Raw genomic sequence first — 20568 nt, 5'->3', positions numbered from 1 at the left:
GCATGACCTAAGACTTAGGATCCGTTTACATCCTTGTGTCTTCTGTAGACCAGGCCCAGCCTCTCAACCAGGGGTCCGTTGGTATCTTCTGAAAACTGTATACGTTTTGACTTGTCTAATGTTGGGGGTAAGACACCCTAGCTTTCTTGAAGTCTCAGGGATCCTTGATCTGTGTGCTTATCACATAGGGCTCTCTCCTCCAGCCGCTGTTGGGTCTGTGTACAGAGGTGCTCAGCAGGTGCTTGTTGAATCACCTGTGGGATGAACGCAGAGAAAGCAAAGTGTACAGAAAGGGCTTTGAAAAGTGAAATGCTGTGAAACTCCCGAGTGTTCATTTGTCTCGGCCTCTAAAGGAAGCCCAGGATATTCAGAATTCCTCCTTCCCCTCTGGAAGGATTCCAGTTCCTTCCGGAAGGAAGAGCCGTTATCCCTGTCTACTGTGGTCTCTGTCCCCAGGTCCGGACACTGTTCGTCAGTGGCCTCCCTGTGGACATTAAACCCAGAGAACTCTACCTGCTCTTCCGGCCGTTCAAGGTGAGTCTGGACCCAGCCACCCGTGGGCAGAGCCTAGGCTGGAGCAGAAGCAGCAGGAATGACTCTGACCTGGATAGGGCAGGAGGAAAGACAGAGGAGAGTGTATCAGAAATGGTGATCGCAGACCTGGCTTCCTATCATGGTTCTGCTCATTCACGTGTTGCTCTCCGCCAATTGCTTAGCCCTTTCTGAGCCTCTCTTTCCTCATCTGTAAAGTGGAAACAAGAGAGAATCTGAGTTGACTTGGCCATATAAGGAATCTTTGTGATTCAGTGTAGACTTTTCAGTTTAAGTTTTGAGAAAACTTTACAAGGTAGGGTCTGTCCTTCCAGATGACAAGTTAGCAGAGCAAGCGGGAATTTACGCATGAAATGATGAATGCTGCCACATGATGCCCGCCCTGTGTGCTAGACCATGTGATAGGGAACACAAGGGCAGAGGGCGCACATCAGTGGTGGAGGTCAGGGTGGTGGATATTGCGGGGGGTGGGGGGGGGGAGTGTGAGAATGGTGCTGCTGGGAGCTGGAGGAGGGGGCCTGGGTTAGCACAACAAAGGCTTCTGACCTTCCCCATGATGACCACCTCTCTCTCTACAGGGCTATGAAGGGTCCCTGATCAAGCTCACATCGAGACAGGTAATTTCTCTCCAAAGTTTTTTTTCCTCCCAGCCGAGACCGACTGCTAAACTTGGACCTGAGCCTGTTGCCTTTTTCCTCATCTTGAGGCATCTGGCAGCTGAGACCTGCTCCCTCTCATCCCGTTTCTGTGCTGGGCTGGTGTAAGAGCAGCCTCCACAGCTCCCCTGTCCTTACCAGTCAGCTCCTGGGACTCCCCCTCTGGCTTTTGAGAAACCACAGCCTGGCCCCAGGGCTGAAGAGCACACATGTGGTGGCTGTGCTCTGGCTCCTGATGGCCCTGTGGGGGCCATTTGGGGTCTGGAGTGACCTTGCCAGAATGAAGTTGAGAAGTCTTCAACCTATTGCCCCTTGATTGAACCTGGAGCCTTCTCATGTCCTTGATACATTGGTATCCCCTTTCTTGCTGGGGAAAACACTAGAACTTCCTCTTAATTACCTGCATGCATTTATTTTTATTTTTATTTTTTTGCTTAAAGATTTTATTTGACAGAGAGAGAGAGACAGCCAGAGAGAGAACACAAGCAGGGGGAGTGGGAGAGGGAGAAGCAGGCTTCCTGTGGAGCAGGGAGCCTGATGCGGGGCTTGATCCCAGGACCCCGGGATCGTGACCTGAGCCAAAGGCAGATGCTTAACCATCTGAGCTGCCCAGGCGCCCCGACCTGCATGCGTTAAAAAAAAAAAAAAAAAAAAAAAGATTTACCGAGAGGGTGATGTTTAACGAGGTGAGAGAAAGCTCCGTTGACACCCTTTCCCACAATTGGAACTTGGATGGGAGACTTCTGGTGCATGAGAAACTTCTCCTGTTGCAGCTAAACATAGGGAGGATATAGGCAAGAAGCTGTTTTTTGTTTTATTTTTGAGGGGAAGGTGGAATGTTGGGAGACATGCAAGGGTGTTCTCTCCTTTCCCTTCCAGCCTGTTGGTTTTGTGATCTTTGACAGCCGAGCAGGAGCAGAAGCAGCCAAGAATGCATTGAACGTGAGTAGACAAACAAGGTTTTCCCCGAGCCACAGACCTCTAGGCAACGAGTATTCCTGTCCTGCCTCCTGCAAACCTCGCCCCATTCCATGCCCCCCCAAGAAAGGGCCTGCAGATGTGCCTGATTTCCCAGCCATTCCGAGGCCAAGTCCCTGGCTCTACTGTCTGGGTCAAATGCCACTACTCACAAGGTCCAAGCAGTCTGTCCTCTGTGTTGTCCCCTGCATGGGTGAGGCTTTTAGGCAAGATCATTTTTTTGTTTTTGTTTTTTTCAGATTTATTTGAGAGAGAGCACAAGCAGGGGGAGGGCCAGAGGGAGAGGAGACAAGCAGATTCTCTGCAGAGCAGGGAGCACAACTCAGGGCTTGGTCCCAGGACGCTGAGATCACAACCTGAGCCGAAATCAAGAGTCATTCGCTCAACTGACTGTACCACCCAGGTGCCGCCTAGGCGAGCTCTTTTCTGGGGCCCCTCTGTACGCATTGCAGTGGACAGTCTGGGTCCTACAAAGTCTTTTCCTTCCTTTCCTTTCCTTCTCTTGTAGGGTATTCGCTTTGATCCTGAGAACCCGCAGACCCTGAGGCTAGAGTTTGCCAAAGCCAACACCAAGATGGCCAAGAACAAGCTAATGGCTACACCTAATCCCACCAATGCTCACCCTGCCCTAGGAGCACACTTCATCGCACGGGACCCCTGTGAGTGGTGCTCAGAGTTGTCGTCTGTTGTCTGCTGTCCTTTTACTTGGCCCAAGCTGGGGACCTAAGCAGAGTTGCATACGGAGGGAAGACATCGAGATTGTCATTGAGGGAATCAGTCCTTGCCAGGAGGCTTCTTCTGTCCACAGCCACCTCTCTCTAGGGTTCCTTCCGCCCCTGTAGCCTTTGCTGGACTGCAGACAGACTGAGCTCCTGAGCTGTCCGTATCACCCAGCTCCCCTGAAGCCTTCTCTGAGTTCTCTTGGTTGAGATGGGCAGGGGCCCATCCAAGGGCTTCTTGAAGCAGAGAGAATGCTCACCATGCCAGGTCAAGTTAACAGGGCTTGTTTTCCTGGTCTTGGGGTCCTTGAGGGAAGTCTGGCCTCAGCAGGGAGCTTACGCTTCAACCATAGTGACAGGTCCCCTTCTCTGTTTGGAATGGGGTAGTGGAAGGGGAGACCCATGCTCTGACAGTGGGGGACTGTTGTCTCCCGTTGCAGATGACCTTATGGGGGCTGCTCTGATCCCCGCGTCCCCAGAGGCCTGGGCCCCCTACCCTCTGTACACCACAGAGCTGACCCCAGCCATCTCACCTGCTGCATTCACCTACCCAGCTGCCGCCGCCGCCCTCCACGCTCAGGTAAGCCCCTCTGGGGGAGAGGCGGGTAGGGGACAAAGGAGGCTCTAAGTTGGCCACACTTTGTTCCTGGGTGGCCCGTGGGACACTCATGCCTCCAGAGCCGCAGCAGGACTGCTGTCTTCCATGACCTTATCTTAAGGGTTTGGGCTCAGACAGAGGGGAGGGAGAGGATTAGCCACGTTGGAGGATTGGCGGTGGCGGAGTGTGAGTGCTGAGACAGACCCAGCGTGGTCCCACCACCCCCTGAACACCTGCGGGCGGGCACTGTGCTGCGTTCTGCCCGTGCTAACAGAGCCCCGATTGCAGTCCCAACCTGAGTGTGGCCTCTGGAGCCAGGCCCCCTGCCTCTGCCTCTCCAGTCTTTATAAACTTCAGAAAGCTCTTAAAGGTTTCTGTGTCTTGACTTTTTTACTGCCTGGAAGGATGAGAACCGTACTCTGTGCCTCAGGGTTGTTGTGGGAATTAGGCGTTAACAGCCCGTGAAGTGTTGGTACGCAGTGGGCCCGTCCTGAGGGCTCCGTGTGTGCACTGGTTCTCTCGAAGCCCGGACGCTGTGCGGTGAACCTGCACTGGGGCGGGAAGGAGGGAACAATCCCTTCTCGGGGGGACGGCTGGGGAGGGCCCCAGGCCCTGCGGGGCTTTGTGCTTGCCGAGTGCCGTGGCAAGTGCCCGAGGGGCCGGCGAGCCGTGGTCCGTTCGGGCCTGGGCCTCCCTGAGGCCGTGACAGGACACATGGCAGGGCATCCGGACCGGGAGCCACCAGCAGCACAGGGAGGCTGAGGCGCAACGGCAAGCCCGCTTTGGCCTGGGATCAGTAGACCGAGCAAGAGCTGAGGCTGGGGAAGGGCAGCCGGGCCAGGGCCGCCCTGCTGTGGACGGAGGGGGCCCGGCCAGGACAGTAGGGCAGGAGGAGGAACAGGACGTGCGAAGCCAGGAAGGGGAGAGTTCACAGGAACCAGAAGCTGAGGTGGGAGAGGCTGGGTGTGCTGCCCGAGGGAGGGCTGAGTGCATGTCTGTCTCCGGTCCTCTGGAGGGCTTAGTGACATCTGGGTCCACCCAGTCCCAAGGTGGAAGGTACAGACTCCCCCCTGCTACTACCCTTGCAGGCGGTTTCCTTCAGCAGGGGAGTTCTCCTTGGCCACGGCCACGTTAGATCGTACTGAGGGCAGAAGTGTGGTTAGACTTGGCGCTTGGAAAATTGACCAGGGGATAGGAAGGTGGTAAAGATCCTTTGCTAAAGGGAAATGTTTGGGTATTTACCACAGACCAGGTTCTGCGGTGAGCCCGGAAGACAGTGCTTGTCCTCTGTGACCTGGCAGCGTGTGGAAGGCGGGCAGGAGAGCTCCTGGCCAAGCAGGGACTTTCACTGCAGCAGCCCTGCGAGGCCTTGCTGGCCGCCTTGCCTCCGATCCCAGCTTTGCCACCATTTAGCTACCTGGTCTTTCTCAAGTGACTTCACCTCAGGGCGTCCGTGTGTGTCCTCCTCTGTGAAATGAGAGGGCAAGACCCCATCAGGTGGAGCCGTCCTACCCCATCTGTTCTGAGATGCTCGGCCATGACAATGGTGGGCAGAGGTTGGGAGCCGGAGACGGTACGTCAGGTTCGTAAGGTGAGGCGCCTCTGCCCTTTCTTTGGGTGGCTCCCCAGCTGGCTGGGAGGGGCAAACGACGACCTTTCCTTAAACTCCATATTGCAGGGCTCTGTGCCCTCCCCTTGCCTTCCTTTCCAGCTTCTTCCCGCCCTATCCATGCCCAGGGGCTGTCCCAACTCCAGTCAGGCTGCCTCAGTCCAAATCCTGGCTCTTTCAACACCTGTGTGACCTTGGGCAAGTTACTTAACCTCTCTGTCTCCATTTTTTTGGAATGGTGATAATCGTACCTACTTTATTAGTGTTTGTTTTTCCGCATGTTAGTATAGAGGGAGAGCTAGAAAAGTGCCGGTTATCATAGTTACTATTTATTATCATTATTGTCTAGTGCCCCCTGGGGCCTCCCTGAAGGCTGGAGCAGCCTGATTAGGTCTCACTTCCTGTCTCTGGCCTCCCTGGGAAGGGAATAAAGGCCACTTCAAAGGATAATGGCATTTTTTCAGGAGGAAGGCTAACAACAAGAGATTGGACCAGGTAGTAACTAGTTCTGTCCCTGCTACTCGACTTCTCTGGACGTCAGTCTCCACAGCAGTAAACCACCCTGTCTGGACCAGATGCACTCGTAAGCAGGAGAGTACATTTTCCACTGTTTTCCCCTTCCAAGAGCTCCCTCCTTGTCCCCTGACAGTGTTGCCCAGAAGTAGAGGCTGAAAATCCTCAATGAGGAAAGTGGACGCTATTGATCCTGAGGGCACTATTCTGACCCCAGAGGAACAACAGAACTGACTTTCTGTGCTTGTAGGCAGGGAGGTGACTTGGAGAGAAGGTAGTAGCAAAAGGGGATGAAAAGCAGTCCTTCCTTACTCTATCTCAGCATGCACACCCCAACTGCATGCCCTCTGTCACTAGCCCAGCCTTGGCTGAGGCATCCGTGTGTGGCCACAGGGCCCAGACCTGCAGGAAGGGGCTTGGGGATGGCTCAGTCCCACTCTGTCTTGGCATGAGGCCATCTTGTTCGATCTCCTGGTTCTCTTCGTAGAATCTTCTCTTTAAGAGGGTGAGGCATCCAAGAGGTATGGGTGGCAGGGGCACACTGGGGTCTGGCACATGCCTAAAAGCAGGGGTTCTCCGTGTCCCCTTGCATCCCAGGGTCCTCCCAGACTGGGCTTCATTTTCTACGGCTACCTGAGGATGCGGGGGTCTCTGACTGTGGCTCTTATACTGGCTCACCGCTTCCTTCTGACCTTAATGTTACATGAACTCCCTTGCCTCTATTTTCTGATCTGTATGATGGGCATGATAAGGTTCCCTTTTCCCTTCGCTTATTATCCTGCTCCCCCGAAAATGGCTACTTTGAGTCCTTAGGCTTGGTAGGTGGTTGGGTGCATGTGTGTAAGATCCATAGATGCGGATCTTTTATAAAAGTTATACATTTAATCTTTTTAAAGCTTAAGTATTAGGCCCTTGTTTCCCGTCAGTAAATGTAGATCTACGTTCTGGCTGCCTGGCAAACCCACTGTTGTGTAAGGGTGTCTAGCTCCCTATCGATGGCACATTAGGTTGTTCACGCAGTTTTCCGTGCTGCCAGGGCTGTGCGGCAGTGGACGCCCTTGTCCGCCCTTTGCGCCTGTCCTGCTGGTTTTCCTTATCGTAAACCCCTACAACTATGACAAGGTCAAAGTGTAGACATGCCAACCCAAGTGTTCTTTTAATTGACTTTCTGAGGAGTGAGGCGCCCATATTTCTTGGTTATTCCTGTTTCTTCTCATGTGGATTGATTCCTCTGTCCACCTATCTTCTCAGTCCGTCCCAAGCTGTGAGAGATGACTGAATATTCATGTCCCCCCTTTGTTTTGATGCTGCCCCTCCTGGAACCGGGTCATTCTAGATGCCCATGGGCCTGTCCCTGTGAGGTGGCTTCTCAGGACCTGCAGAATCCCTGTGAACAACTGGAGTCCCTGGGAGCGGGCCGAGCACTCACTGCCTGACGTGCTGGCCCTGATTGCTATGCTTTACGGGGCTCTTGTTCTGAGCGGGGGCAGGAAGGGACAGTGCTTCTCTAGAGCCCCGACTGCCAGCCTATCCCAGGTGTCTGAGGAAGTGGAAAGGCAACCCCTCAAGTATGTTCTGTCCACCTGGATGGCACATCAGTCCCAAGCTCAGAAATGGGGGCTTTCTTCAACTTCCTCCTCAAGGAGGTGGTGGCTCATCTCAGGCTGGGGGGAGACTGCTGCTTTGGAGGCTGAGTCGCAGCACCTAGTGGGGAGAGTGGGGGACCCCATGAAGCAGGCTTGCCAATGGAGCCCCTTATGCAGCTGCAGGAAGCCTCAGCTTCCCCCATCGAGAGAGAGAGAGTCAGAGGCCTCCGAGTCCTTCCCACGCTAACTGACATTCGCCCCTTGTCCAGCCCTGCGAGACACCCAGCCTGGCTGGACGTCCTTGCCTAACGGGGGGTTTCCCGAGCTGGACTGGGTCACAGGCATGGCTGGTAGCCACTGTGCTGGTTTCCTCCTTGTCCCTCTCTTGTGGGATGAGCTCTGTGTCCAGCCACCCTTCCAGCTGAGAGCGCATCCCACAGCTCAGCCAAGGGGAGGAGAGGCGTCCTCCCCCTCGACTGTCAGCCGAGAGGGGAGGGAACTGCTTCCAGATGTTGTGGAGGCAGGAGAGAAGATAGTGGCCTCCGAGGCTGGACAACTCAGAGGCAAGAAGAGGCACTTGACCGTTTTCTGTGCAGTATGGCGCTTAATCAAGGTGGTTCGAGCGGCCCGGGGTCAGCCGTGTCCTGGTGAGAGCAGTGCCACATCCTCGGAGCCCAGAGAAGATTCTGGTATTGGTCAGGTTGCCTAGGACCTGCTCCTGCTATATGCCACGTGTCCTGCATTTTAGGGTGACCAGCCTCTGACTTGCTGCTGAGCGTGCGGTGGCCAGAGTCCTGGGGTGTATGAAAACACCTGTAATTTGAAGGAGACATGGCAGTTCTCAGGAAGCTTCCACCAGCCCCCACATGACCTGGCATTGCTCGCTATCTTCTTGCTTAGAGGCGGGGATTCCAGGCAGCCAAGTGGGAAACTGAGTCCACTGCTGCGGTGTCGGGGGCGTGGTCTGTGTGGCCCGCTGGTACTTGTTTTCTACACTGGCTCTTGCATGCCGTCCCTTCCTTTTCCTGAGGGGACTCCGCCCCCCCCACTCTGGGCACTCTGCCCCTTGCCCCTGACTTGTCTTGTGGTGCCATGTTCCGCCACCACTCCAAGGCAGCCGCGGGGCAGGCATGCTGTCTATAACTGGGGCAGGTGGCCTCCCTGTGATCTTGGCATGGCACCCGGCATAGCTCACTGCCCAGACGACAGGCCCATGGGGAGGCTATACCTAGAAAGGGAGGGCGGGTCACTTCCTGACCCGTCTCTGGGAATCCTGCTCTGGGGTTACTGGTCTGTAGGGCCTGGGGGTTGAAGTAGCTGCCAGACCCCCACTGGGGGGCTCAGCTGGCGGGTTACAAATCTCTAAGACTTGGGAGGCTGATAATGGAGGGAACAGAGGGGTGGAAAGGGATGTAGGCATCCGCTGGGTCTCAGCCCTGGCTTCCTTGGAGAATCCTACAAGGACAGTACCAACGTCTGGGAGTCGTACCCCTTGGAGACCACGGCAACTTTGGTTCCTAAGATGTGTGTACATTGTGTCTCCCCTAATCCTTACGGACAGCCACCAGGATCAGCCTAGTCATCTCTGTTCTGTACGTTGATGAGGGCCCTGAGACAGAAAGAAGCCGAGCAAAACTCTACTAGGTTCATTCTCCCAACATCAGGCATTCTGCCCTCTCCCAGTTCAGGGGGAGGGGCGGATTGCTGGCCCAGTGCCCCCACTGCCGAGACTCCACCTGATACGAGCCGGCACGTTCCCATCAGGCTGAGTGGAGTATAGAACCCCTCCGTAAGGCTTCTCTCACTTGAACCTCGACCCTGCAGAGGAGGCGGGTCAGGTGGTGCTCTCCCATTTTCAGGATGAAGAAACCGATGCCTAGAGGTGAGTAACTGGCCCGGCGTCTTACCAGTCAGTGACAGAAGCAGGACTCCAGCAGGGACGCTGACGGCTCCCCAATCGAGAGAAGGGACTGCGCAGCTACCCCTGACGTTGGCTTCTCTTGCAGGTGCGCTGGTACCCTTCTTCGGATACCGCCCAGCAAGGATGGAAATATCGTCAGTTCTGTTAGTTCTTCAGTAAGTGCTGGCCCAGAGGCCCAGGAGGAAAAGTGTGCGAGAGCCTGGCTTCCTGCGGGGGCCACGGTTCCTCCCTCTGCCTGAGCCCGGCAGCTCACTGGTGCTAGGCGTCCACCTGAGCTTGCGCACTAGGTACTCTGGCTGGGTTCTCCCCTTCTCCCACCGGCACCCCCTGCCAGCCATCTTGCAGCCTGTCACAAGGGCCAGGCCTGGGTTCAGCTCCAGTGCCACCCCTCTGCTCACGGCCACCTCTCTCCCCTCCCTCCAGGTCTTGTCACCGCAGCTTGAAGCCCCTGCCCCGCTGGGGAGGAAGCCGCTCTGAGCTTCCACTGCCCCCAGGCGGCCTGTGGAGAGCTGCTGCTTCCTTCCAAAGACTGTGAATTTTAAGCCTGACTCAGTGGACTGCTTCCTGTTTCCTTTCTCCTCTTCCTCAGGCCTGTCCTTCCCCAAAGCCCCCTCGCCAAGGCCTCCCGGGAGGATTGGGGGGGGGGGCTTCTTGCTGGGATACCCAGCCCCAGCCCGGAGGTCTCACTGGGACTGAGCAAGGCCTGACCTCCGGTCCAGACTTGCTTCCATAGCTCCACCTCAGAGAAATGAGGCATTTAATTTTGCATGTTTTCTGGCATGAATTAAGACACTTCAACTTGTGTATATGTGAGTGTACAGTTTGTTCTCACATTGTGTCACCATAGCAACAGGTCCTGGCCACCAATGGTTCATCATTCCCGGTCCCTCTCTCCACACCCTCCCCTACAGCCCCCTGCTTCAGTGAGGACCGAGCCCCGCAGCTGGCTCCGCCCTGCAGCCAGGGCCCCCCCACCCCCACGCGCTTCCAGGCCAAACAGCAGCGACCACCCGACAGAGGTAGTGTTTTCTTTTTCATTTCGAATCCAGGCCCTCCACTTCCTCCTCCTCGACGGGCCAACAACCGCTAAGAAAATCCTTTCTCTGCCCGGTTTGCTTACCTCTCCACAGTGCACCCCACCCCTGCCCATGCTCCTCATTCTTTCCGAACTTCGAAACCAACCAAAAAGTGAAAGTATTTTTGTACCCTGTGTAACAAAATATTTATGCATCATAAAGGATTTTTCGTGTGTGTGTGCAATTAATTATTAAAGAGACCTTGTTCGCCTTGTCGGATAAGTTTAATGTTTAGTTTGAGGCATGAAGAAGAAAAGGGTTTCCATTCTCCAGCAGTAAGCCTTTGTGTCAGGCGTTTGTTTCAGAAAAATGAAGGGAAAAAAAATTGTGCAATTTTTTTGTTGTTTTGTGAGCACATCCGTGCTTTGCCTTTGGCCGCAGCTGTGGCTGTCTTGACGTTTTCAGACTTGGGAGACGAGGTGGCTGTTGTAATTGCTGAGCCTGTGAGAATGTGAAGCTGAATAAGATATGAAATGCAAAATAAAAAGTCATCCAAAGTAACTGCTCTCTGACCTTACTTCCACGGGACACAGATGGCCGCCGGGAGGGCACAGCTAAAGGGTACATGTTGTGAGCTGGGGGAAAGAGGTGAAGTGGGCCCAGGCCCTGGGGCTTGTGTAGCCTCTCCTTCCTTCCCTTGTTGTCTGACTTAAGTCCTGGAGAAAAAGGGACTTGCCAAGGACCCCACGGCGGGGGCATATCTGCCAGCCCACCCTGGTTTTGACATTCACTTTGTCCTCATCAGAGGTCTGAGCATATGGATGGAGATTCCGTGCACCCAGAGGAAGCACCCAGATGGGACCTTTGTTTTCTCTGGGTGCTGTGCTCTAGTTGGCCTGACCCTTCCTGGCCTGTGGCCTTTTCAGGCCCTCTAGCAGAAAAGGACTGTGGTTTGGGAGGGCGGGCTCCTCTGGGAAGCATCTTTGGTGTATGTCTTAACGAGGCTGTGCTGGAGGGAAGGAGAACCCAGGAGTCTGGCCCAGAAAGGGCGATGCTCCTGCCCCCTCTTGGCTCCCCGTAAGCTCCCTGTGGTGGCTGATTCCTGAGGGGAGGTTTTGCTGGAAGCCAGAGTACGTGGGTATGAAGGTCAGGGAAGCTGTGTGGAGCCATGACCCTGGACTGCCCTGAACCCAGTCAGGACGCCTGCAGCTGGCCCCGGTTTTGTGATTTAGGGCCTCATTTTCTTCATCGGTGAAGTGGTGGTCTGGAGTCCTTTCCAGCTCCTGGAGGGCTGGAGCACTGTGTTCATGGCTTTGCTGTTTGTCTTTTCCGTCTACGCCACGCCCCCCACCCCATACCTTTCAGAGCTTGGTTTGAAGCTTCGCCTGGAAAGGGAGGACAGAAGCCGCCCTAGAGGCCCCCAGGGGCAGGGTTTCATTCCAGTCTTGCTCTGAGCAAAACGGGAGCAGCTGTGGCTGGCCCTGGTCTCCCTCTCTCCCCACTGCCTCACCTTTTCTGAATCCCAGCCCTGCACCGGGGGATTTGGGTCTAAGGTGTTCTGATGAGTGCATCAGCTTAAGTTAAAGGCTAGGCTAGGGTGACACATGCATCCCCATGCCCATGAAGGGAGAACACGCCCCCAGGTGTTGTGAGGGAGGAGGAGCCTGGCAGGGTGGCAGGGACCCCAGAGAGAGGTCTGGGTGGGAGGAGGGGAATGGGTGGCTGTGTTCGCACCAGCAGCACAGCAGCCTGAGGAGGGGGTTGATGCTTTCCTGCCTATACCCCTCGCCTCCCTGCACTGTCTGGACCAGCGAGGCCTTGCTTCCCAGCCTGAAGCATCTCCTAGTGCTGCTGGGGAGCTGCTCCAAGCGCCCCCCCCGCCCCAGGGCCAAGTTGATGCCTGACCTACTTCAGCTGTGTCAGGAACCACTGGGTCTTCCTGAGGTGGTGAATTATTTAGCGGGGGCGCTGGGCCTTTCCAAGAGGGGCTAGGAAAGCTGCTCCATAATTTAAAGGCCCTTGCTCCTCTGGCTTCCCTGGGGGGCCCCCTTCACGCCTTACTGAGCAGGGCCCAGGCCTGGGTGTGAGAGGAGGAGCCAGGAAGGAGAGGGGGCTCTGAGACCATCCCAGAGGGGCTCTCCAGCTGGACTGGGGCCTTTCCTCAGGGTGAGAGCCCTTCGCAGAAAGTCATCTCTCGACTGAACTGTGAAGCTGTGAAGTTAAAAGTCTTCCCGGCAAGGACAGTACGACGGGTCAGAAGAAGCCAGGTCCTGCCACCCATCCTGGGCTTCTTCCAAAAAGCACCGTATTCCTTCCCCGAGGGGTTTAATCCTGATCTGATTACAGGTGAAAGGCTTCTTTCCTTTCCGAAAGGATTTTAGGCATCTGGGAACAACCAGGGTTCTTTTAGCTTGGCGGGGAGCCCCTGCCCAGCAGCACCGAGATCATCTCTGGCAAAGGAGGCCACCTTCACGAGCGCGCACACCTCCCGCTCGCCTTCACGCAGGAGTGAGGCCTGTGTAAATGGATGCTTGTCAGGAGGCCCTGGGGAGCCCTGGCTACCCCCTGTGCCTGGCCTGAAGCTGGTGCTCGGCCATTCTTGGGCATTGCTGCCTGAACAGCCCTTTTAGGGATATGACTTAATTTGGAGCCTTTGCAGGAGAGCAGGTCCCTTGGCCCACCTCTGGAACTTCCAGGCTGTGTGGCCTGACATTGAGCTTCCTTGAGAATCAGCACAGGGTAAAGGCTTGGGCTCCACGGGGTCTCGGCAGTCTCAGGAGAGAAAGGCACTCACCCATCGCTTGCCCTTTCCAGCCTGCCCTGCCTGTCATGCATGTGCCCTGCCCAGCTCCATTTTCTAAGGTCTGAAGAAAGCTTTTTTGATCTTGAGGAGCTCTCTGTCAGAATGCCAGTATCCCTGAGAAATAGGGCAAAGCCCCTCAGAGTAGGACTAGGGAAAGTACCAGAAGGGGACCCTGGAAGGGAAAAGTAAACAGGGAGGAAGAAAGACTTTGCTACAAAGTGTCGGGAGGAAGAAGCAAAAACTTCTCCACCCAGCTACAGCCTAACACCCCCCACCCTTTCCCTCCATGCAAAGCCTAACCCCACCCCCAATCATGGGCCACCTCCAGTATGGCAGGCCCTGTTCCCTGACTGTTTCCCTCAGGAACGGAGGAGGGGATGTAGGAGCTGAGATCCCATCCTTGTGAGGGGGAGAGGCTGGGCAGATCACTGTCCTGGCAGTATTCCAGAGCTGACAGGAAAGGGGCCCGAGCCCCTGAGGCGTTTCCCCTGGGTCTCCTTGACCATCACCCAGCCCACCCACACTCTCTGCTCAGTGCAGCCAACATCCACAGGCTCCCTCGTTCTCTGGCTGCTGAGCGGGTTGGGTGAGTGGGAGCCCCTGCTGGTATTGGGAGGGCGGTCAGTGAGTGAGGTCAGGTGCCCCTTGGCCATGGTCTTCATTACCTTAGAGCGAACCACTTTGCCTGGTTTTCTGAGGGGCCCTTGACCATCAGAATCTGAATGTTAGCATGGAGAGTGTTTAGTCCGGTCTCCCATTTTACAGATGAGGAAACTGAAGCACAGAGAGATGAAGTGGTTTGCTCTAAGGTTATAAAAACAACGGCTAAGGCACGCTTCACTCATGTCTCCTGACTCCCAGCCCAGCTCCTTCCACCACCCCACGTGGCCATTCCAGACACGCGCACACACACACACACGCACGCACGCACGCACATACCCTTTAGCAGCAGCCCCAGGATGGCGATGGGCCTGGAAGTCTATCCGGGCAGTTCCAGAAGCCAGGACTAGAGCTCAGGTTTCCCGTCGTGCCACACTCTGCTTCCTGCCCTGGTGTCTTGGTCTCGGTATGGCCTGATCTCTTTCTAGGATACCAGGTGCTGCTCCTGGATTAAGGGACACAGAGACCTATCTGCCTTCAGCCCGGCCCTGGGCTGTCTCTCTTTTAAGCTAAGGGGTAAGGTTGTTGGGCCTGTAGGACCCCTCTGGCTTCCTGCTTATGCAAGAACCAAGATAGTGTATTTCCATTTCTGCTTGTGGTAGAGAAAATGCAACACAATTTAGTAAGATGAGTCTCAGATAAAGAATGGCTGTATCATTCCCTGAAAACCCATCTTTTCCCCTCTGAATGTGTGTGTATTCTTTACGCATTTGTGCCCTTCTCTCAGTATTAGGAGGGTTGATGATAACAGGGATGTGCCTAAAGCATAGTAGGTACTCAGTGACACTTGGCTCTGGTTATCTTTAGAAGAACACCTGTTCATCTTTCTCTCATCCTTAACAAGTAATGAAATTGAAGTGATTCTAATTTATGCACTCCTTGGTTATTTTCCCAGTGGATCAAGCATTCTCAGAAGGTTTTTAACCACACGTTCTACCTGGAGGAGTGGTGGAGGAAGGAGAGGGCAGAGGCCCAGGAATCCCAGAGGACACCTGCAAGCCTCCAGAGCTAGCTTGCAGGATCTGAGAGTTCTGACAATACTGGCAGTTGTACTCACGGTGTGATATAGTCGCCTACTCCCTTACAGTTTACAAAACATGTTCTCATACCCCATCTCTGGTGATCCTCAGAAAATCCCTGTGAGATAAGCAAGAAAGGCATTAAATTACCTACTTTTTGCAGCTATGGAAATGAAAGTTAGAAAGGGCCCACAGAGGGACGCCTGAGTGGCTCAGTCGGTTAAGCGCCCTACTCTTGATTTCGGCTCAGGTCCTGGGATCGAGCCCCACATCGGGGCTCCATGCCTAGTGGGGAGTCTGCTTCTCTCCCTCTGTCCCTCCCCCTGCTTTCTCTCTCTCTCTCTCTCTCTCTCTCTCTCTCTCGAATAAATCTAAAAAGAAAAAACGGTGGGGTCCCACGGAAAGCAAAAGGCTCAAGACCTGGTTTTCTGGCATCCCTGTCCAGAGTTAAATGCTTCTCTGTAATTCTGGGCCACAGGCTCCCACAAAGGCCAGGGCTCCTGGGAGACTCTGGGAGAGCCTCATGGGAACTGGAAAAGCCCCACTTGGGCAGGAAGAAGAGCCAGCCGTTACCCACACCTTTCTAGTTACCTGGTTAAGAAAGAGGCTAACCAAACAAACAAAAAGCAAAGGCTCCGACCATTACAGTATGTGGGAGGGAAAAACCCCTGGATAAGGGTGATCAGAGCTCAAAAATCTCTGAAGGTAGACTTGTTTCCTAATTTGGCTAGAGCAGGATGAACATGTACCTATAGCGACTACCCGTACCTGACTTGGATGAGCTGGTTAGTGTCTGTAAGCAACTGCATCTTTGCAATGCTGCCTGAAGGAGTAGTTTTTATCACTCAAGATGAATTACTTCAGTTTGTGGCTTTCAATACCATAAAATCAGGAGATTTTAGGGGCTAGGAGAGAAGGCGGGAGCTATGTCCACAGCCTACAGTCACGAAGCACTCTTGTCTGATTTTTGCAGTTGCTCTGGGATGTGGTCTGGGGAATAACCATCTCCATTTCATGGACAGGAAGTTCAAGTCTGGAAAGGTGCCAACGTTGTATTTGGCTCTCGCCACTGAGGGGAGGGACCACACCCTCTCACCCATTCATTCTCTCTCTGCGCTCATCCTTCCTTGCCACAAACTCTCGTTGGATGTTTATTCCCTACATAGCCTGTGTTTGGTGCTCAGGTGGAGGATAAAGCACAGTTCCTGTACTGGGGGTGCAGCTGTCGATCTGGGCTGTGGATCTACTTCAGTGCATAGTAACCAGGAGAGGAAGATTTAGAAGTGTGGGCAGTTCCAGGGCGCCTGGGTGGCTGGGTTGGTTAAGCATATAACTCTTGAATTCAGCTCAGGTCATGATCTCAGGTTGTGAGATCAAGCCCGTGTCAGGCTCTGTGCTGGGCTGGAGCCTGCTTAAGTCCCTCCCTCCCTCTCTAAAGAAAGAAAGAAGTCAGTGATTCAAATGGCTCAGTTTCCCTTTTCCCCCTGGATGCCGCCCTCCTGTTCTCCTCTGCCTCCCCTCCCCTGAGTCTAGACCCCACTCTGGAGCCATGTTTTGTGGTTCTGTGCCTGGCTTCTAAGAACAGCTACATGGGTGGTTGAAGATGTGGGCGTGGAGGGAGATGCCCCCATTTTCCACCCCAAGGTAACTCCTCGGAGTCCAGCTTCCAGAGCAGGACAACATAGACTTCAGCCCCTGGTAAAGGCGGCCTCTCCTAATAGAGGCTTCTCAGCTGTGCCAGTTTCTCTTTCCAGGCCCAAGTTCTCATCCCTGGAACTAACAGAGTGTGCCTCCTGGAAAGTGGCTTGGGTCTCAGGAAAGAGATGGAGAGAGAAGCACCATGAAGGGGATTTTCCCCAAAGATCAATTCCCCCAGATTCCTTTGAATATATTCTTCATGGATGTGTATGTATGTATATATACATATATGTGTATATATGTGTGTGTGTATATATATATATATGTGAAGGTATTTATTTAAATTATTTCTACACACCCTACATAGGGCTCGAACTCACGACCCTGAGATCGAGTCACATGCTCTCCCGATTAAGCCAGCCAGGCGCCCCTATGGACGTATATATTTAAATCTCTCCTGTCCACTGTCACAGATGAATCTTGCCCAAATACCACTTTCACAGCTTCAAAGAACTTTCTTTCATGGTTCTCTAGAGCCTATGGGCTGATGGTCAAACTCAGGCCTTCAGGACCCACCTGCATCTGGCTTCTAGCCCTTTCTTTACTGTGCATCCAAATGAAGACATTTGCTGACCACTGTGCGGGCTCTGAGATACTCAGAGAGGTTTTTCCCTCTGAAGTTGAGAGGTAACTTGGGGACTTAGTGTGACCTCACCCTAGGTCTCATTTTCTGATGTATCTTTAGGCATGTTCTGGGACCCCCAGCAAGTCCCTTTCTCCATCTTTGGCTCTTTCTCTGTCCTCCCTCCTCCACATCCTCCGTTGCCCCCTTGTCCTATGTCCACTTGTGTTTACATCTCAGGCGTCTTGTCTTGGCCCAGTGGTTCCTGAGGCGACGTTTCTGCTCACCCAAGACAGCACTAGGCAGGTGGCCTCTGATGAGGCCCCCCTCTTCCCAGGGGCCAGGTGGGTGGAGTGAGGCTCTGGCGCCCTCTTGTGGTCAAAAATGTTCACAGATCTTTCTATCTTTTGATCTCCCAGGAGGAACTCTGCATGGGGCTACTTTCGGGTCCATTTGTTCTGGGTGCCTGTGTTCTGGCTAATGCCCTCAGAGACAGAGTCGCCTGGCAATCACAAACATTTAGGGAGCATTGTTAACATTGGGGCGCCTGGCTGGCTCAGTCCGCAGAGCTTGGGACTCTTGATCTTGGGGTCGTGAGTTCGAGCCCCATGTTGGGAATACAGTTTACTTAAAAAAATTTTTTTTTAAATACATTTAGGAAGCACTTACTGGATTTGTACATAGTTTGTATTGTAGATAGCCAGTTGCTGGGCTGGCACTGGGGATACGAAAGTAAATATTAGGTACTGAGAAATTTGATCCAGCCCCTTGCTTTGTGTTCATAGATGGAGAAGCCTTGTCCCTAAGAGGCAAAGAAATGTGCCCAAATTCACTCAGTCATGCAAAACCGACATAAAACTCAGGTGTCCTGACTCACTGTTTCACAAAAGATCAAGTCAGTTACCTATACGCCCTTCTGGCTCACAGATTAAACTCCTAGATGTCCATAGGAGTTTGCCACCATTGATATTTTCAGAGCTTATGTGTTTAATTTCTCATGTCTGGGAATGGCTCAAATTTGGACAGCTCCTTTTCAATGCGCTGTTCCCAAATGTCACTATGTCAATTAGCACTGTCAGGTGTTGATATCTGTGTAAATCTGACTGGTTTCTGCACTGGAAGTTTCTTTAGGGCACAGGTCATGCCGTCATCACTCACCAGCGTAGTCTAGGGCACCTAGTGGTGCCTAACACATGTCTGCTAAGTGGCTACTTCACTTTTGAGACAATATTGCAGGAAAGTCTCTTCTCTCTGGACATGTGTCCTCAAGAGAATGCAACCTCAGCAGACCGTTCCTGCCCTGTGAAAGCAGTTGGAGCTATCTGAAAGTGCATTGGGCTGCCTTAATAGGCAATGATTTTCTTGTCCCCAAAGGTCTTCAAGCATAAGCTGGATGGTGCTTAGTGGGGATATTCTGGAGGCAAGTCAAGCACTGGATGACTGGTTGGCCCCATCCTGGTATTTTTTGATCCTGCTCCCCATCATGAAATGTCCACCTTAGTCAGGTGTAGCAGACTCCCAGCCTGCAGGGTAAGGGGGTGGCACTGAGGGAGGCAACCTGGGTGATGGGGAGGGGGGGCAGGAGAGCTTAGGCCTGATGAAAGGGACAGTGCTTTTCAGGCCCAGCCGGCTACTGCTCAGCAGGATGGTGATCTCACATGGATTGATGTTCTGATTTTTCAGGAGAAATCAGACATTCAGACTTTAATGTGCAAATTCCTGATTTCGGATGTTGGCAACTAACTCCAAAATTTAAAAACTGTTGCACGGACTTAAACCATGCCCGTGTGTTGTTGGTTTGTAACTCAGATTCTTTCTAGTTTTCACTTGGTGCAGTAAGTCCAGGGACAAAACCTCCCCTCAGGTGCTCACTTGCGCTCAACCCATGTGTATGGGCCGCTCCTCTCCCTCCTTTGTTCCTTTCTTTTTCTACAGAAGCAATTTTGGCTACCTTCTCCTCACCCACGTCAATCCCAGATCTCCCCTATGAGAATTAGAATTCGGATTCCTTGTGACAGGAAGCTGTATGGGCAATGCCTTGAGAGGCCACCAGGGGGCAGGGTCGGGTGCACAGAACGTTTGGTTTTGACGGGCGGAATCGTGTAATTACCCTTTCCAGGGTTGCCGATTTCAGCCTTGAATCCAGGTTTTGGAGTTCAGGAAGGCATCTGGGGTCGGTCCCTGACGGTGCAGTGTGGCTTGCCATTCCCTGCATCACATCTGGAGTGCAACTTTCTACCTGGACCCCTGTCCCCGCCCCACCGCCCGCCTTGCAAGTCCTGCAACCACCCAGCATTCGTTGATGTCTGGGGCTGATCCGCTTAAACCCACTGCCCACAGACCTTTCAAGAGCCTTTAATGGCTCATCATTACACACAGCTTTTCAGAACTGGAGTGTCAAGAAGCTGATCGCTGTTAAGTGAAAGGGAGTGGGGATGGGAGGAGCTTTTACTTCCGTTATCTCAATTGTGATCCTCAGGGCAAGCCTTGTTATTCGGACTGCAGAGATGAGGAAATTGAAGCACAAGGATGAAAATGACCAATTCAGGCATCAAGCAGAACTCATAAGTTCTAACTGTCCTTGCTAGATAGTTTGGGGGATATAAAAACTTAAAATTATGGTTTCCATCCTTCAAGAAACTACAGCTTGTTAGGAAAACATGAAACACGTGTATAAAAGTGTAACTAACTCCCCAGCTTCCAAATGGCTAGTGCAGGAATAATGACAGCAGGAACTCGGAGAGGGCCCTGGATCTAAAGGGAAGGCTTCACCAAAGCCGTAGGGGTCTTCACACTTGCGTATGTGTGCCCCTAGAGGTGCAAAACGGCTTCTCTAGGGTAGGTGGCAGGGTTATGTTGAAGGGAATCCATTTCCAGAGCAATATCTTCAACAAGGACTAGTCTGTGCTTCCTAAGGCCTTGTCTCATCTCGCTTCATTTCCACAATTTATTGCCTCGCATTTTACAAAAGAAAAGTGTGTTAACCATCAGCATCAGTGCTGCTCACCCATGTTCCCTGTTCTCCTGCAGGTACTTTCCCACCTTTTAGAAGTCAGGTGTTGGGGCGCCTGGGTGGTGCAGTCGGTTGGGCCTCTGACTCTTGGTTTCAGCTCAGGTCATGATCTCAGGGTGGTGGGATAGAGCGGGGGTTCTGTTTGAGTTCTCTCTCCCTCTCCCTCAGCCCCTCCTGCTCATGCTCTCTTTCTCTCTCTCAAAATAAATAAATAAATCTTCTAAAAAAAAAAAAGGTCAGGTGTGGCCATGTGACTTGCTTGGCCAATATGAGCCAAAATGTGTCTTCTGGGTGGAAGCATTTAAGAGCCAGTGTATGATTCCCCTTCTTACCTTCTCTCTGCCCTGGTGACTGATGACATTTCAGATGGTGGAGTCTGGATCCCCGAGTGATGATGGCATGGATCAGAACCCCCAGCTGACCTGCGGTGGACACGTATCGTGAGTTGGGGGGAAGAATCTTTGTTGGTTTAAAGCAATTGAGATTTTGAGGTTGCTTGTTACTACAGCCTAACTTAACCTACACTATTATACAAAGGACTTATCTTTTCCCCATCCTCACTTTTATTTTGGTGTGTTGCCTTGGTGTGTAAAAATCTCTGGGGCTCCAAAGAAACAATTTAAAATAGTGATTTCAATATTGAGAAAGTGAATGACTCAGGATGT

At 53.1% G+C, this 20568-nt stretch overlaps 1 protein-coding gene across 5 annotated transcripts in view; it reads left to right on the top strand.

The window, feature by feature from the left end:
• Nucleotides 1–20353, top strand: part of RBPMS2 (RNA binding protein, mRNA processing factor 2) — a 35917-nt gene extending 15564 nt beyond the window's left edge. For 2 of the 5 annotated variants that reach the window (XM_027568941.1, XM_027568943.1), the window contains exons 2-7: nucleotides 457–534; nucleotides 1131–1169; nucleotides 2088–2150; nucleotides 2695–2845; nucleotides 3346–3485; nucleotides 20270–20353. In XM_027568941.1, coding sequence (XP_027424742.1) covers nucleotides 457–534; nucleotides 1131–1169; nucleotides 2088–2150; nucleotides 2695–2845; nucleotides 3346–3485; nucleotides 20270–20347 — 549 coding nt within the window. In that variant the 3' untranslated portion in view covers nucleotides 20348–20353. Of the gene's footprint in view, nucleotides 1–456; nucleotides 535–1130; nucleotides 1170–2087; nucleotides 2151–2694; nucleotides 2846–3345; nucleotides 3486–9070; nucleotides 9171–9217; nucleotides 9288–9555; nucleotides 10704–20269 lie in introns of those variants that run through there. The other 3 variants (XM_027568942.1, XM_027568944.1, XM_027568946.1) reach the window with 3 other exon arrangements.
• The last annotated feature ends 215 nt before the right edge of the window (nucleotides 20354–20568 follow it).

The sequence above is a fragment of the Zalophus californianus genome, chromosome 6, assembly GCF_009762305.2.
Source record: "Zalophus californianus isolate mZalCal1 chromosome 6, mZalCal1.pri.v2, whole genome shotgun sequence".
NCBI lineage: Eukaryota > Metazoa > Chordata > Mammalia > Carnivora > Otariidae > Zalophus > Zalophus californianus.
This window is presented reverse-complemented; position numbering and strand designations above follow the sequence as displayed.